The sequence below is a fragment of the Pelobates fuscus genome, chromosome 6 (assembly GCF_036172605.1).
Source record: "Pelobates fuscus isolate aPelFus1 chromosome 6, aPelFus1.pri, whole genome shotgun sequence".
In the NCBI taxonomy this organism is placed as follows: domain Eukaryota; kingdom Metazoa; phylum Chordata; class Amphibia; order Anura; family Pelobatidae; genus Pelobates; species Pelobates fuscus.
The window spans coordinates 88,502,768-88,518,048 of record NC_086322.1 but is presented as its reverse complement, the minus strand read 5'-3'; the positions used below and the strand labels follow the sequence as shown (position 1 = coordinate 88,518,048).

Sequence of the window (15,281 nt, the reverse complement as noted above, 5' to 3'; positions counted from 1 at the left end):
GGGACAGGTGGAGGTGAGTAGTGAGCTTAAATAGGGGACCATGCCCATCCCACAACTGCAGGCCAAGCCTTCACATTTGTGGTAGGGGCATAAAAAGGCAGAGGCAAGAGTGTAAGGAGAGCAATGTGTAAGAAGAGGAAAAGTTGGTTGAGGTGTGCCGGAACCGACGTAGCAGTAGGCCTGTAAATAAAGAGGGCCAAAAAGATACAGACTAGAATTTATTACAATCAACAACAGGAAGAGCATGACTTACATGGACATAGTATGAAAAATATGTCTAGGTTCTGTAGTGGTTGTGGTATGAACAGAGTATGTGTAGTTCGAGTGTGAGGAAGTGTAAGTACATAATAGTCTCCCAAATTAACTAGGTGAGACCTCCTGAGGCATTATTGTAGGTTGGTTATGGTAGTAGTGGTAAGTTCACGGGGTCTAAGAAGACCGTAGAAAGCCAGGTAAATGGGAGTTTACTTACATGGTCGGAGTGAAAACATCAGAAAGGTCCAGCATCTAAAATGGAGAACAGTTCGGTCTTCCTAGTGTATGCAGGGAACGGGAGCTGACATTTCCGAAAATCTGTCATGAGGTGAAGAATCAACCAGGAACCGAAGGAGGCAGGCGTGGCAGAATCTCCCCTGCGAGATGGAGTACCAGACCTGGCCGGAGTGTCGGGCAGTAACAAGTGTTCGCCACCTTCCGGTACTTGATCCATGCTAAAAGAAAGAAGCGAGAAATCAGAGCAAGAAAAAGGACCAGAGTAAGTGTAGGACCAGTGTGAGCTGGCCAGCTTGCTAGTGCCGCAAGGCGGCGAAACAATTAAAACTAAGTTGGTGACAGGTGAGGCCCTGCTAGATGCCAAGCGGCTTGAGAGACTCTATCTATGCGTTGACGCGAGGGGATTTCGTGGCCACTGAACGTTGTGGCGGGGTGTCAGCCTCTCGGTGACCAGTAAAGCATAAGACAGAATGGGAGTGACAGGGTAGGCCCTCTCTATGCCACATGCGAGGCAACTAACTATGATTTGGCCCGAGGGGCGTAGTACCTCCGAGTATGAGGATGGGTGTTGGCGTCGCGGGACCACTAACCTAAGGCTAAGAAAGCCAGGGGGAGATAACCTCTATTGGACACCTAAGACTCTGACAGCCAGCCACATCTAGACTAGGTGGGGGGCGAAGTGCGAGACAGGACGTACCTGGGGAAAACATGTAACAAAAACGTAGGGGAGGTATGAGGCAGCAACGTAAGGCAGACCGTACCTGGAGTGTGGAGTAAGCACGTCAGAAACCAGGTGGTCAGGCCGTACAGAGGGAACTAGGAAATAGAACGTGTATTGGGTTACTAAATTAATAGATCAGGGTGGTGCAGTAGACATTGCTTACCTAGATTTCAGTAAGGATTTTGACACTGTTGCACATAGAAGGCTTGTCCATAAACTGAAATCTTGAAGTTTGGATTCCAATATTGTTGAATGGGCAAGGCAGTGGCTGAGTGACAGGCAACAGAGGGTTGTAGTTAATGGAGTATATTCGAGCATGGGCTTGTCACCAGTTGGGTACCTCAGGGATCTGTACCTGGACCCATTCTCTTTAATATTTTTATTAGTGATATTGCAGAAGATATATCTTTTTGCTGACACTACTAAGATATGTAACAGGGTTAATGTTCCAGGAGGGATAAGCAAAATGGCAAATGGTATAGGTAAACTAGAAAAATGGTCAAAGTTGTGGCAACTGACATTGAATGTGGATAAGGGCAAGATAATGCATCTTGGACATAAGATTATTTCTGATGACTCAAAGGTAGGAAGACAATGCTATAGAGCAGCAGGGAGTGCTTGCAGAATGTTTGGTTGTATAGGGAGAGGTATTGGCAGTAGAAAGAGGGAACTGCCCATGCCATTGTACAGAACGGCGACAATAGCCTAGGAACCCTTAACAATAATAATAACGAAGGTGATTGCACAATATTTCAGGAGCTTGAAGACCAAAAGCAGCCGGTGGCACGGCCCCGTTGCTGACAAACCCCGTCAAAAAACGCCTCTTTTGGGGTATTAACAAACACCTGCCTCATAGACGTCTGAATGTTGTTGAGAGTGGTGTAGCGGTATACTCTCGAGGATGGGTTACTACTGCCTGTGGTCGCTCCTTCCATGTTGTGCCCAGCCCTAGAGGGATTAGAGCTGCTAGCCAGTGATTATAGCCGCTTGCAGAAGGGCAATCGTGGTATCACCCAAACACTATTCGAGACCTAGTGAAGGGCGAAAAAAACCCTGTTTATTTCAGGCAAGATACACAGTCTTTATGCACAGACCCCTAGCAACATGAAAACATAAGCCCGCCCAAGCGTCGCTGTCTCTCGGAGATAATGGTATCTCAAGACACAGGAAGCCTACCACACCAAAACCACAAAAATACACACTGTACAGTAACACAACCCTACATGCCATACAATAGCGCCTGGTCTCAGCTATGATCCCTGCAAATAGCGGAGCTATCGGATGTGCAGAGCCCGAGAAATCATCGTACAAAGTCTGGGCTTGAGACTCTGTACATACCCGAAAATAGCTCCACAGAATCACTTGATTTTGTCCGGTGGATTCAAACTTTGCATCTCAACCACGTGATGGCCAATCAGGAGAAAGGCCATGAACCAATTTGCACCAATTGGCACTCAGGGAGGGGAGGTGTTTCGCCGGCAAATGGGTAGAAAGGGCGCCATACCCACATGTGACCACTTGAATGCCTGCATAGTTTTCAGGTTCCCCTGCAGGGGAACGCCCTACCTGCTCCTGAAGGAGCCATAATCACTGTCCAGGGAGGATCCAGGAGCCTCATGCCTGGCCAGCTTCCCTGGCTAGTGATTATGGCTCCTTTAGGAGCAGGTAGGGCGATCCCCCACAGGGGAACGTGAAAGCCATGCGGGCAAGCAAGTGGGATCATGTGGATATAGCACTCAGTGACTGCGTTCATACTTCTTGAGTTTCGGAGGTGTGTCACTGGCCGCGCTGAAGAAAGCCTTAGCCGCAACAGGCTACAGTGGTGTCGCTGGGGGTGGGCATGCCCCCCCCCTACATCATGCTGTGCCCCCCCTTGGGCCCCCTCAAATGCCAGCAACCTGCTGTCCATGTGTTTAAATTCGATTCCCTCGGGCTGTAACAGTGTGTGACAGCCCGAGGGTATGCAGGAGAGAGGAGCTGGAGCGGTGCTGGGGGCTGTCTGTGGCCGGAGGGAGCACTGACAGGCTCCCCGGCACAGGCCGCGCCCCAAATGAAGCCCCACCTCCCGAAAATAAGCCCCGCCCCTGCCGTTAAGCAGCAGCCCATGCTGCTGCTCTGCAAAGGCCAGAAGATGTCTGAGTGTCTGACCCCCAGCAACAGGTAGGCTTGATGTGCTCAGGTGTGTGTGTGTCTCTGCTAGTGAGGAAGCTTGTGTGTGTGTGTATGGACTCAGCAGTCTGTGTGTGTGTGTGTGTGTGTGTGTGTGGGCTCAGCAGTCTGAGTGTGTGTGTGTATGGACTCAGCAGTCTGTGTGTGTGCGTGTGTATATGGACTCAGCAGTCTGTGTGTGTGCGTGTGTGTGTGTGTATGGACTCAGCAGTCTGTGTGTGTGTGTATGGACTCAGCAGTCTGTGTGTGTGTGTATAGACTCAGCAGTCTGTGTGTGTGTGTGTATGGACTCAGCAGTCTGTGTGTGTGTGTGTATGGACTCAGCAGTCTGTGTGTGTGTGTGTGTGTGTATGGACTCAGCAGTCTGTGTATGGACTCATCAGTCTGTGTGTGTGTGTGTATGTGTGTATGGACTCAGCAGTCTGTGTATGGACTCATCAGTCTGTGTGTGTGTGTATGTGTATATGGACTCAGCAGTCTGTGTGTGTGCGTGTGTGTGTGTATAGACTCAGCAGTCTGTGTGTGTGTGTGTGTGTATGGACTCAGCAGTCTGTGTGTGTGTGTGTGTGTATGGACTCAGCCGTCTGTGTGTGTGTGTGTGTGTGTATGGACTCAGCAGAATGTGTATGGACTCATCAGTCTGTGTGTGTGTGTATGTGTGTATGGACTCAGCAGTCTGTGTGTGTGTTTGGACTCAGCAGTCTGTGTGTGTGTGTGTGTGTGTGTGTTTGGACTCAGCAGCAGGGCCGCCATCAGGGCATGACAACCATAACGGTTGTCATGGGCCCGGCGGTCCTGGGGGGCCCGAGCCCCACATTCATTATGTGCACATATATATATCTAGCGATTTTCGCTATATATACGTGCACAGAGGGCGCCCTGCTACCTGTACATTGCAGAGGGGGGCAAAGCAGCACACTCTGTCCTCCTTTCCAGCTGCTCTCTGTCTAACTTTCCTGCGGCCGCCAGAGCGCACAGCACGCAGGCCTGTCTCGCGAGAGTTAGTCAGAGGGGAGCTGGAAAGGAAGACAGTGTGTGTTGCTGGGCCCCCTCTTCAATGTACCGCGGCTGGCACCCTCCACCATGCCACTGGACCAACAGGGAATGCGATCTCCCCCCTCCCTGGCATGGTAAGAACCAGGGAGGGGGGAATAAAATTGAAATATACACACACAAATAAAAAAAATACTACACACACACACATACTAGGTTCACTAAACACACTCTGCACTACACACACACTACATTCACTAAACACACTCTGCACTACACACACACACACACACTACATTCACTAAACATACTCTGCACTACACATACACTACATTCACTAAACACACTCTGCACTCACTACAAACACTACATTTACTAAACACACTGTGCACTACACACACACTACATTCACTAAACACACTTTGCGCTACACACTACATTCACTATACACATTTTGCTCTACACACACACACTACATTCACTATACACATTTTGCACTACACACACTACATTCACTAAACACATTCTGCACTACACATACTCACACTACATTCACTAAACACACTCTGCCCTACACACACACTACATTCACTAAACACACTTTGCACTACATTCACTAAGCACACTTTGCACTACACACACACACACTACATTCACTATACACACACATTTCACTCACTACACACTACATTTACTAAACACGCTCGGTACTACACACACACACACACTACATTCATTAAACACACTTTGCACTACACACAAACACACACACACTGCATTCACTATACACACGTTGCACTCACTAGTTGCATTTTACATTTACTAAACACACTTTGCACTCACTACAAACACACTACATTCACTATACACACTACATTCACTATACACACTACATCCACTACAAAAACACACACTCTGCATTCACTATACACACCTACATTCACTACACACACACTCTGCATCTAATGCATGCATACAAACATTACATACATTACACTAAATGTACAATCTGCATCCACTATACACACTGCATCCATGACACACATACTGCATCCACTATACACACTGCATCCATGACACAAATACCGCATCCACTACACACATTCTACATCCACTATACACACTGCATCCATGACACACATTCTACATCCACTATACACACACACTTCATCCTTGTGGGCGGACTTGGTGCTGGCCCCGGGGGCCCAGATCTTGATCTGTGTCAGGGGCCCTAAAATTTCTGATGGCAGTCCTACTCAGCAGTCTGTGTGTGTGTAAGGACTCAGCAGTCTGTGTGTGTGTGTTTGTGTGTGTGTGTATGGACTCAGCAGTCTGTGTGTGTGTATGAACTCAGCAGTCTGTATGTGTGTAAAGACTCAACAATCTGTGTGTGTGTGTGTGTGTGTTTATGGACTCAGCAGTCTCTGCCTGTGTATGGACTCAGCAGCCTGTGTGTCTGTGGGTGTATGGACTCAGCAGTCTGTGCGTGTGTATGGATTCAGCAGTCTGTGGGTGTATGGACTCAGCAGTCTGTGGGTGTATGGACTCAGCAGTCTGTGTATGTGTGTGTGTGTGTGTGGACTCAGCAGTCTGTGTGTGTGTATGGAATCAGCAGTATGTGTGTGTGTGTGTGTGTGTCTGTGTATGGACTCAGCAGTCTGTGTGTGTGTGTCTGTGTATGGACTCAGCAGTCTGTGTGTGTATATGGACTCAGCAGTCTGTGTCTGTACTCAGCAGTCTGTATGTCTGTGTGTGTGTGTATGGACTCAGCAGTCTGTATGTCTGTGTGTGTGTGTATGGACTCAGCAGTCTGTGTGTGTGTATGGAATCAGCAGTATGTGTGTGTGTGTGTGTGTCTGTGTATGGACTCAGCAGTCTGTGTGTGTGTGTGTCTGTGTATGGACTCAGCAGTCTGTGTGTGTATATGGACTCAGCAGTCTGTGTCTGTATGTCTGTGTGTATGGACTCAGCAGTCTGTGTGTACGTGTATAAATCAGCCTGTGTGCATTCAGCAACGCCTGTGTGCATTCAGAAATCTGTGTGTGTGTGTGTGTATGTATTCACACCTCTGCCGGTAAGTCTTGCATGATGCCGACCTCTGTGTATTGATGGCTCCGCCGGCGACTCTACCAGCCACAGTCCGGCCGGTATTTGCCGTGGTGCTAACCTGGTGCGGCTGTACTAGGGTCAGAGTGCCCCTCGTGTCTCTTAGCCCCTGAGCCTCCTTGCCATTTATTTTGACAACTTGCCTATGCTCGGCATGGCTGTCCTCCACAGCTTGTACCGGGGCCATCTCATGAAGCACTGGCCAAATTTCCTGGGTTGCGCCTGGACCACCCCCGTAACGGTTTCCCTCTTCACAGTGGGCTCCGGCTCAGGGCTGGTTAGATGGGGGTCAGTTCCACTCCATCCGGATTTGCTGGGGGCAGTTGTTCCTGTAATGCCTGGGCTGTTTACAAGGGTAAACAGCGAGGGTTGGTGCGATGTGGCTCTACTGTGGTAGCCATGGGGTGCTGTGTGGAGGGCTGGGGGTTATAGGGTTGAGGTAGTGGGGTGTGGGGCCGAGGGAGGCAGTGACAGTATGTGGAGGGTGTAGTGTGACAGTGTGTGTGAGGGGGTAGTGTGAAAACTTGGGGCAGTGCCATTGTGGGGGAGGGAGTAGTCTGATAGTGTGGGGCAATGACAGTGTGAGGCAGTGTGACAGTGTGGGACAATGACATTGTAGGAGTGGGGCAGTGACATTGTGGTGTAGGGGACAGTGTGTGTTGGGAGTGGCAGTGTGACAGCTTGCGGCAGTGACATTGTGGTGGAGGGGGCAGCGTGACAGTGTATGTTGGGAGTTGGCAGTGCGACAGCTTGGGGCCTGTGACATTGTGGTGGAGGGGACAGTGTGTGTTTGGAGGCGGCAGTGTGACAGCTTGGGTAAGTGACATTGTGGGGGAGGGAGTAGTCTAACAGTGTGGGGCAGTGGGACAGTGACACTGTGGGCAATGGGACAGTGACAATGTGATGGAGGGGGCAGTGTGACAACTTGGGGCAGTTATATTGTGGGAGAGGGAGTAGTCTGACAGTGTGGGACAGTGACAGTGTGGACAATGGGACAGTGACATTGTGAAGGAGCAGCAGAGCCACTTGATGAGGGTGCAGAGACATGCGACTAGAAAGCGGGGCTACATCGCGAGTAGTTGGCAAGCCGTGAATGCGGCAGCAAATCACTAGATGGAACATTTCTGTCTCAATTTGACTTCCATTATGTCATGCACATCGGGCAACTGCCCTGAATCAGCCATGCGGAAGTCAATTCCGCTATTGCACAATATTTTTTTCATAACTCCATGGGAGCTGAATTGTACCCTTGGGGGTAAGCTTACCTTGGGTTGGGAAATCCATGCCAACCAATAGGAGAAGGAGCTGCCATTCAAACTTGTTTGCGCCATTTATCACGATTGGTCGGCGAGCCCTCAAGGGCTTAGCTTGTAACTCCTCCCCTCTGTGAGTGCTGATTGGTTGCTGCATGGTTTAGGCGTGTAGTTTGACTCTACAGGCCTAAACCAAGTGGAACTATTTGTGAGAATGTACAGAGTGTTAAGCCCAGACTTTATATGATGATTTCTCTGGCTCTGTACATCCGATCGCCCCGCTATTTGCAGGGATTATAGCTGGGACCAGGAGCTATTTGGTGATGTATGGCATGGGGTTGTGTTACTGTATTGGGTGAGTTTTGGGTTTTTTGTGTGTTCGGCTTCCTGTGTCCGGGAGATACCATTATCTCCCAGACACAGCGATGCCTGTGCATAAATACTTTGTATCTTTCCTACAATAAACAGTTCTTGTTTACCCTTCCCTAAGTCTCGACTAGTGTTTGGGTGATACCACGCTTGCCTTCCTGCAAAATACTATAATCACTGGTTTGCAGCTATAATCACTCTAGGACTGGGCACAACTAGGAAGGGGCGACCACAGGCGGTAGTAACCCATTCTCGAGAGGGTATACCGCCACATCACCCTCCGCTAAAGGGAACATTGAAAAGCTCCTGTAGGATCTACAAGCGGTTAGGAAAGCAGACCTAGCAGAAAGCAAACTGAAATAGGCAGCCTGAATCGACTCATTAGCGACGTTAAATACCGAGAGGAGGAACGAGAGGGACTACTGACTGTGACCCATACACAAACGATAAGATCTCCCAACAGGTCCAGAGGCTTAACCGCACAGTACCATCACTGGAAGCACAACATCGACATAAAAATATCTGGTCCTGAGGGGCACAAGAAACAGTGGGCCCAGATGCCCACTCCACTGTTGATATGGAGGACTTTCATATTAAAATATTTGATGATGGGGGCAGGGCCAGGCCGCCGAGCGAGATGGTCGCATGTCAGACCAGCTCCCGAAATTTACAACGGAAGAACAAGCAATCAGTTTATTTTGGCATAAAAAGTTGACAAAAATCAGTGAAACACATCGGGTGGAGAGTACCGGACCCAGGGTGAGGCTGGCCCGACCGGTTTCAGTCCCCTGGGGGATGAATCCTCACTGGCATCAACGAGGCCTACTCCGGCGGTGAGTGGGGCAGACGGTCGCTGCCCCGCTATCCTGCTCATCGGTGCTCAGACACGAGCCAGACCCGTGGAGCTGTGGCCCCTTTCCCCCCCCCCCATGGACCGGGGGGGTGATCCCGGTCCCCACCCCCGCATGCCCCGACCATCCCGGGAGCAGCAGCAGGGCCGCCTGGATCCAGCACCAAAGCGCAGCGTGCAAGATGGCGGAGACCAAGGATGCTGGCACCAAAACCGGCAGTGAGGCTCAGAAGCGACCCACACCGCTCCCCCTGCACAGAATAAACTTGCGGGCAGCACCGGCTAGAAGCGGCACCTTCACAAGAGACCACAGAGCGCAGAGTCCACCTTTAAAATGGCGGAGACTGCATGCCCAGCTATCCATGCCCGAGGGCTGACTGAGGCACCCTCCCTTCTGACTTCTCAAGGACGGACTGCCGAAGGACGCCAAGCAGGAACAGGCGAGCACATCCTCATACCCCACTAGCCTCACTACAGAGGGACAACAACTTAACCTTACCTTCCACACTGCATGCGGGCCAACGAACGCGGATTAACCACCTACAGCCACCATACTGTACACGATGATCGGCACGGCAACAGGGACTCTTTTCCCGCCTAAGACAGACACTCGTCTGGATCGCCCATACAGGGACTGCCACCATACGAACATGACACACATCGGGACTATAACTACCATAGCAGTCCTTATATCCCCTTTTATTTAAATGCTTCGAGATATATTTAGGGGGGTCCCTTGGCAGGCGACCACTGACTGCCCATCAAAAGTGTACTCACAAGCGTTATTCCATCTCCTGAAAGAGTAACTATGCGGCTGTTAATATACATATATTTGTGTGTACCTAACATTAATGCAGAGCACTGTATATCACCTAGCCTAACATACCCTCATTTTGTTATAGCTATCCTTGACTACAATACAATTGGTAGTCAGTGGTCTTTATTATATAATATGTCTGTCTAGCATGTAACCTAACGTTTAATAATTAACCTGTCCCAACCGAGTACAGCCTTGCATGTAAGCTACTATACGTTGACAGTATTAAGTCGAGAAGACAACCGTATTAAAGCGAGAGATAACCGTATTAAAGCGAGAGATAACCGTATTAAGGCGAGAGATAACAGTATTAAAGCGAGAGATAACAATATTAAAGCGAGAGGAAACAGTATCAATGCGAGAGATTACAGTATTAAAGCAAGAGATAACAGTATTTAGCCACAGCATGTTACTATATATATATAAAATGAGGTTGATAATCATAGGAGACTTTGTCAATATGTTATGACGACCCCATCCTGTACAACTCTTGAACGTCTCCCTCTCTTTTTTCTGTACCCCCATAATCACATGCCTCAACAAAAATAAAGAATTTAAAAAATAAATAAAATATTTGATGATTTGCCATTCTCCGTCCTGATGGAGTGGCGAAGATGCAGGTACTCTGGTGGTGGGTGCCTCAAGGAGATTCTGTGTCAACACTGTCGGCTGGAGAGTCACTTGCACCCTTCAATTGACGCCTCTACGACTATCGAGGGTGAATGTAGATCCACCCAAAGCCGTAATCAGTCTGAGACGAGGTGGTGAGGAGAAGAGCCAAGACCCTCTATAAACCACCCGGCCTGGCATATGGGTTGCATTGGGGCTGTTTGTTTTCCCAGACACACTGTCTATTTGACACAACCTGCTTTTATTTTTGGTTTTACAGTAATGCATTTTTTCTTTTGTACTTACCTTGTGAAAGTTAATGTTGTACTTTTCCTGTGAGAGGGAGGGTATTTAAATAGCTGGGAATGATGGCCTGTGGGCGAGGGAACCTGTGTGTAAGCCAGGTGTGGGAAAGGTGGCCTGTAGTGACCCTAATTGAGACTACCCCTCCTCTACCATTTTGCACCAGTGGGCTTACCTAGAGGACAGAAGGCTGTTTTAAAGGAAATCTAGGCTGCCCATGGGTTGGGTCTGTGGACCGTGAATAGTCCAGCCCCACAATGAGGTCTCAGTGAAAACCATTTTTAGAAAAAGTCGCTTGGCTTTGAGAATATTATCTCGAGTGGTATATAAAATCCCTTGCCGTGTGAATGTGTGCATGCATGTCCTGATGTGTGGATGGAGGCAGTTAGCTGACCCACTGTGCAAGGGAGAAGAAAATAGGGAGGAGGCCCAGGCTTTGATGATTGACCCTCAACCTCATGTTGATTAGATTTGCCTCATTTCTAGTGATATGAAAGTATACAAATTTAAGCCTACTAGAATTTACAAAATATGGGAAAGCTATGACTTTATGTGTCTTACTTGAATGATACCACATCAAGAATAAATATATATTTATTTATTTTTTTTTAAAGGGGGAGGGGAGAGGGTTTTTGGTTCATCTATATTTTTAGTGTTTAGAAATATGGAAAACAAAATAAACAACGTAGTACAATTAAAGCAGAACAGTAATACATTTCCAAAAGGTTTGTACATGTGAAGGAGAGCACATCCCAAAATACAGCATGAAATCTTACAATACTACTTACTTAGACCTATCTTGGCAATACGGAATTTAGTTACACCGTATGGCATACTGGCTTATTTTGAAGCAGGAGAGGACCCCCACATGGCCATATGGTGTGACTAAATCCCACCTAGGAGAAATCTGACTGGCTTTGGAGTTGAGATTTTTTTTTTTGTGGCATGATTGGAAGTCACTTGAAATTGGAATTTGCCGCCCTCTTTTGCATTACCAGTAGAAAGAGAGGCATGCTCATTCACTAAAACCTGAATTATAAAATTGAGGCAAAAAAACCCCAAAAGATCTCAAGTTTAATTGAATCTACCGATGTGTGAAAATCGGGATGGATTGGAGTCTTTACTTCCTTCCACCTTATAATGATATGCAGCACTTTCCTATTGTTCACAATAGTGACTTAACTATTAATCCGCTTTTGATCGATTTCTTGTGTTTCACTAAAGACTCCCCAGTGTATAACAAGTAGTAATAGCAATGGTTAGAAAGGGAAAGTCCGCTAGGTGTGTTTTAATGGAAATTTGAAAAGCATCACTTAGTTCGTTAGCCGAATTACAGAGACTGTAAAAAAGAGGTATTAGACCCTTAAATACTAAATTCCCTTTGACGTGTCACTGTAGTGAATAACCGTATAAGAATGTAGCAAGACAGTGATCACCTCCATACAGTCATATATCAGTGTGAGCTCTTTCTGGGGATTGTGGGTGGCTCTTAAAAGAGCCTTTGTGTAAGTTTGGGAGCTGAGGGACAGTGGAGTTACTTGCTCTTGGCTGGCTTGTGGCTGTCGGTTTTCTTGGGCAGTAAAACAGCCTGGATATTGGGCAATACCCCACCCTGGGCTATGGTGACCCCTCCGAGCAGTTTGTTGAGCTCCTCGTCGTTGCGCACAGCGAGCTGCAGATGGCGGGGGATGATGCGGGTCTTCTTGTTGTCTCGGGCTGCATTCCCAGCCAGTTCCAGGATCTCGGCGGTCAGATACTCCAGCACTGCAGCCAGATAGACCGGAGCTCCGGCTCCAACCCGCTCGGCATAATTGCCCTTTCTGAGCAGCCTGTGGACACGGCCGACTGGGAACTGCAGACCTGCTCTGGATGATCGGGTCTTGGCTTTAGCCCTGACTTTGCCGCCCTGTTTGCCTCTTCCTGACATTTTCAAAACGAAATCGAATTATCGTCTAGACCTTGGCGCCCCCTGCACGGCTATTTATACCATCTCAGATACCGCGAGCTCTAATCTAATTGGTTGCATTTTAAAGCCACCAATCAGCGTCCGACTCAGAAAGTAACCAATCGCTGTAGGTTACCGCGTTCCATGCTCAATGCTCTTACTGAACGAACCAATAGAAAATGCACACAGGTCAGGCTTTACTGCCAGGGCTTCTATATATAGAGCAGCTGGGGAACGTGTTCCTTATTCTGTTGGAAATTTCGTAAGATTTCTCTGATCATCATGCCTGAACCAGCCAAGTCCGCTCCCGCACCCAAGAAGGGCTCTAAAAAAGCCGTGACCAAGACCCAGAAGAAGGATGGGAAGAAGCGCAGAAAGAGCAGGAAGGAGAGCTATGCCATCTACGTGTACAAGGTGCTGAAACAGGTCCACCCCGACACCGGTATCTCCTCCAAGGCCATGGGGATCATGAACTCCTTTGTCAATGATATCTTCGAGCGCATCGCAGGGGAAGCCTCCCGTCTGGCTCACTATAACAAGCGCTCCACCATCACCTCCCGGGAGATCCAGACCGCTGTACGGCTCTTACTGCCCGGAGAGCTGGCCAAACACGCCGTGTCTGAGGGCACCAAGGCAGTGACCAAGTACACCAGCGCCAAGTAAAGACCCGTCACCCAAACTCTAATAACACAAAGGCTCTTCTAAGAGCCACCCACACAATCCACGAGAGAGCTGTGACTATATTACGAGAGTATTCTCTATGTGCGAAATGTAAAAAGTAATCGATTGTCGCGTTACACTATTTCAATTTTGAAATCTTCTTCAAGCTAAAATAAATTGTAAAACACTCTCAATGGCAGAACCTATAGTGTAACATTTATTCTGCTGGTTATAAAGTATACTAAAAGATACAACAGCCTGAAACTATTATAATGTATCAATCTAGCTTACACATGAAACGTGTTTCCATTCACACTCCTCTCTCACAAATTATACAATGCTGCCATCTCGTGTATACAGATTGCAATGGTTACTTTTTGTTTAATACATATCATGGATCAAACCAGCAATATCAATCTCAATGAATACTTTATAAATTAAAATTAGGAGTTTGGTGGGTCTGTTTCCCTCTTATAATGTATTTATTACCAAATTTATACATTCAGCGTTCTCTGCATGGCGTTTTTAAAGCGGGAAAGTCGGTTACAAAATGGCGAAGTTTAAATCCTGCACGATATAGTCCCCCTGCTGGCTCTGTCACAGCAGCTTTTTGTTCTTCCACTTTCCTCTCCCGCCATTTCCTGGCCACATACTGATTGCAGTTTCATTAAGCAGTATTTTGTGATGATAAAATGCATATAGTTTAACCCTTTCATACTCAGGTGGAAACGACTGCCATATAATTTGTATGGACTGTGATGCTTAGAGAATTCTAATGATTCCTCAAACTACAATTATCACAGTATAGAATGTCTAGTTTTAGGTCTGTTTCGAGGTGTATAAAGTCAGTATGCAGCATGTTTTCCATATAAAAAGCGGGAATGGCTGCTTCGATCACAGCAGCTTTTCTCTCCGGCCGTTTTAGATCACATACTGACTGCAGTTTAGTGCAGAGAGGATTCTAGTCTTACTAACAAGGAAGACTTTAACCCTCTCAGCCTCCAATGCCCTTATTTCATGTTTTATGAGAGCATTGCATTCAAACAGAAAACGAAGCAGGATATTCGGGGAAACATAAGGCAACATTATATGGATAGGAAACACATTGGAGTTTGTGTTACCGGAAGGCTACTCTGTAATTTCTCGTTCTCCAATATGTTGTAGGGAGCATTGAGACAGCCGAGCCATCCTGGTGGAATTATAGCCTTATGAGGGAAGGAGTGGGCGGCTCTGAAAAGAGCCTTTGGTTTGAATGAATTATCGAACATCAGCCGAAACGTTTAACCTCCGAAACCGTAGAGAGTGCGGCCCTGGCGTTTCAGCGCGTACACCACGTCCATGGCGGTGACCGTCTTCCTCTTGGCGTGCTCGGTGTATGTGACGGCATCGCGGATAACGTTCTCCAGGAAGACTTTCAGCACTCCTCGAGTCTCCTCGTAAATGAGGCCGGAGATTCGCTTGACACCTCCTCTGCGAGCCAAACGGCGGATAGCCGGTTTAGTGATCCCCTGGATGTTATCACGGAGCACCTTCCTGTGCCGCTTGGCACCACCTTTACCGAGCCCTTTCCCTCCTTTACCGCGACCAGACATTCTGAGCTGAGACAAGTGGAACAATGAATGCTCCCAACACGGCTGCCTTCTCTTATATGTCTCTTGAGACGACCGAGTGGGGAACTGATAGACAAATCAAACCGTCACTGGGCGGCTCTTGTCGTTGATTGGCTGATGCAGGAGGTTGTGCTTTGCGGTGATTTGCTGAATAGTCATTTTTGAACTAGAGAAAAAAAAACGCCAGCGGGAAAGGTTTCTACCGTATTCGAATTTGCAGCTCCGGCAAGTATTCAGTGCAGACTGCATTTACTGATAAAATGTTTCATTTTCCTTCCCTTTGCTTCATACATAATAGACAAATCCTGTAATAGCACGGAATGCAGGTAAAGAGATTAAAAGTAAATATGTCTCGATAAATTATTTAGCTAAAGACATAATTAT

At 47.7% G+C, this 15,281-nt stretch overlaps 3 protein-coding genes across 3 annotated transcripts; 1 reads left to right on the top strand and 2 right to left on the bottom strand.

Annotated features, from left to right (window-relative positions):
* Positions 1-12,216: 12,216 nt before the first annotated feature.
* On the bottom strand, positions 12,217-12,609 carry LOC134615422 (histone H2A type 2-B). Its single transcript, XM_063459941.1, has one exon. The coding sequence runs from the start codon at positions 12,607-12,609 to the stop codon at positions 12,217-12,219; it is 393 nt and encodes a 130-aa protein (XP_063316011.1).
* A 300-nt stretch (positions 12,610-12,909) lies between these two features.
* On the top strand, positions 12,910-13,290 carry LOC134614343 (histone H2B 1.1). Its single transcript, XM_063457995.1, has one exon. It carries the CDS (start codon positions 12,910-12,912, stop codon positions 13,288-13,290), a length of 381 nt encoding a protein of 126 aa, XP_063314065.1.
* Positions 13,291-14,567: 1,277 nt separating this feature from the next.
* Positions 14,568-14,879, bottom strand: LOC134614344 (histone H4). The gene has a single exon (XM_063457996.1). It carries the CDS (start codon positions 14,877-14,879, stop codon positions 14,568-14,570), a length of 312 nt encoding a protein of 103 aa, XP_063314066.1.
* Positions 14,880-15,281: the final 402 nt, after the last annotated feature.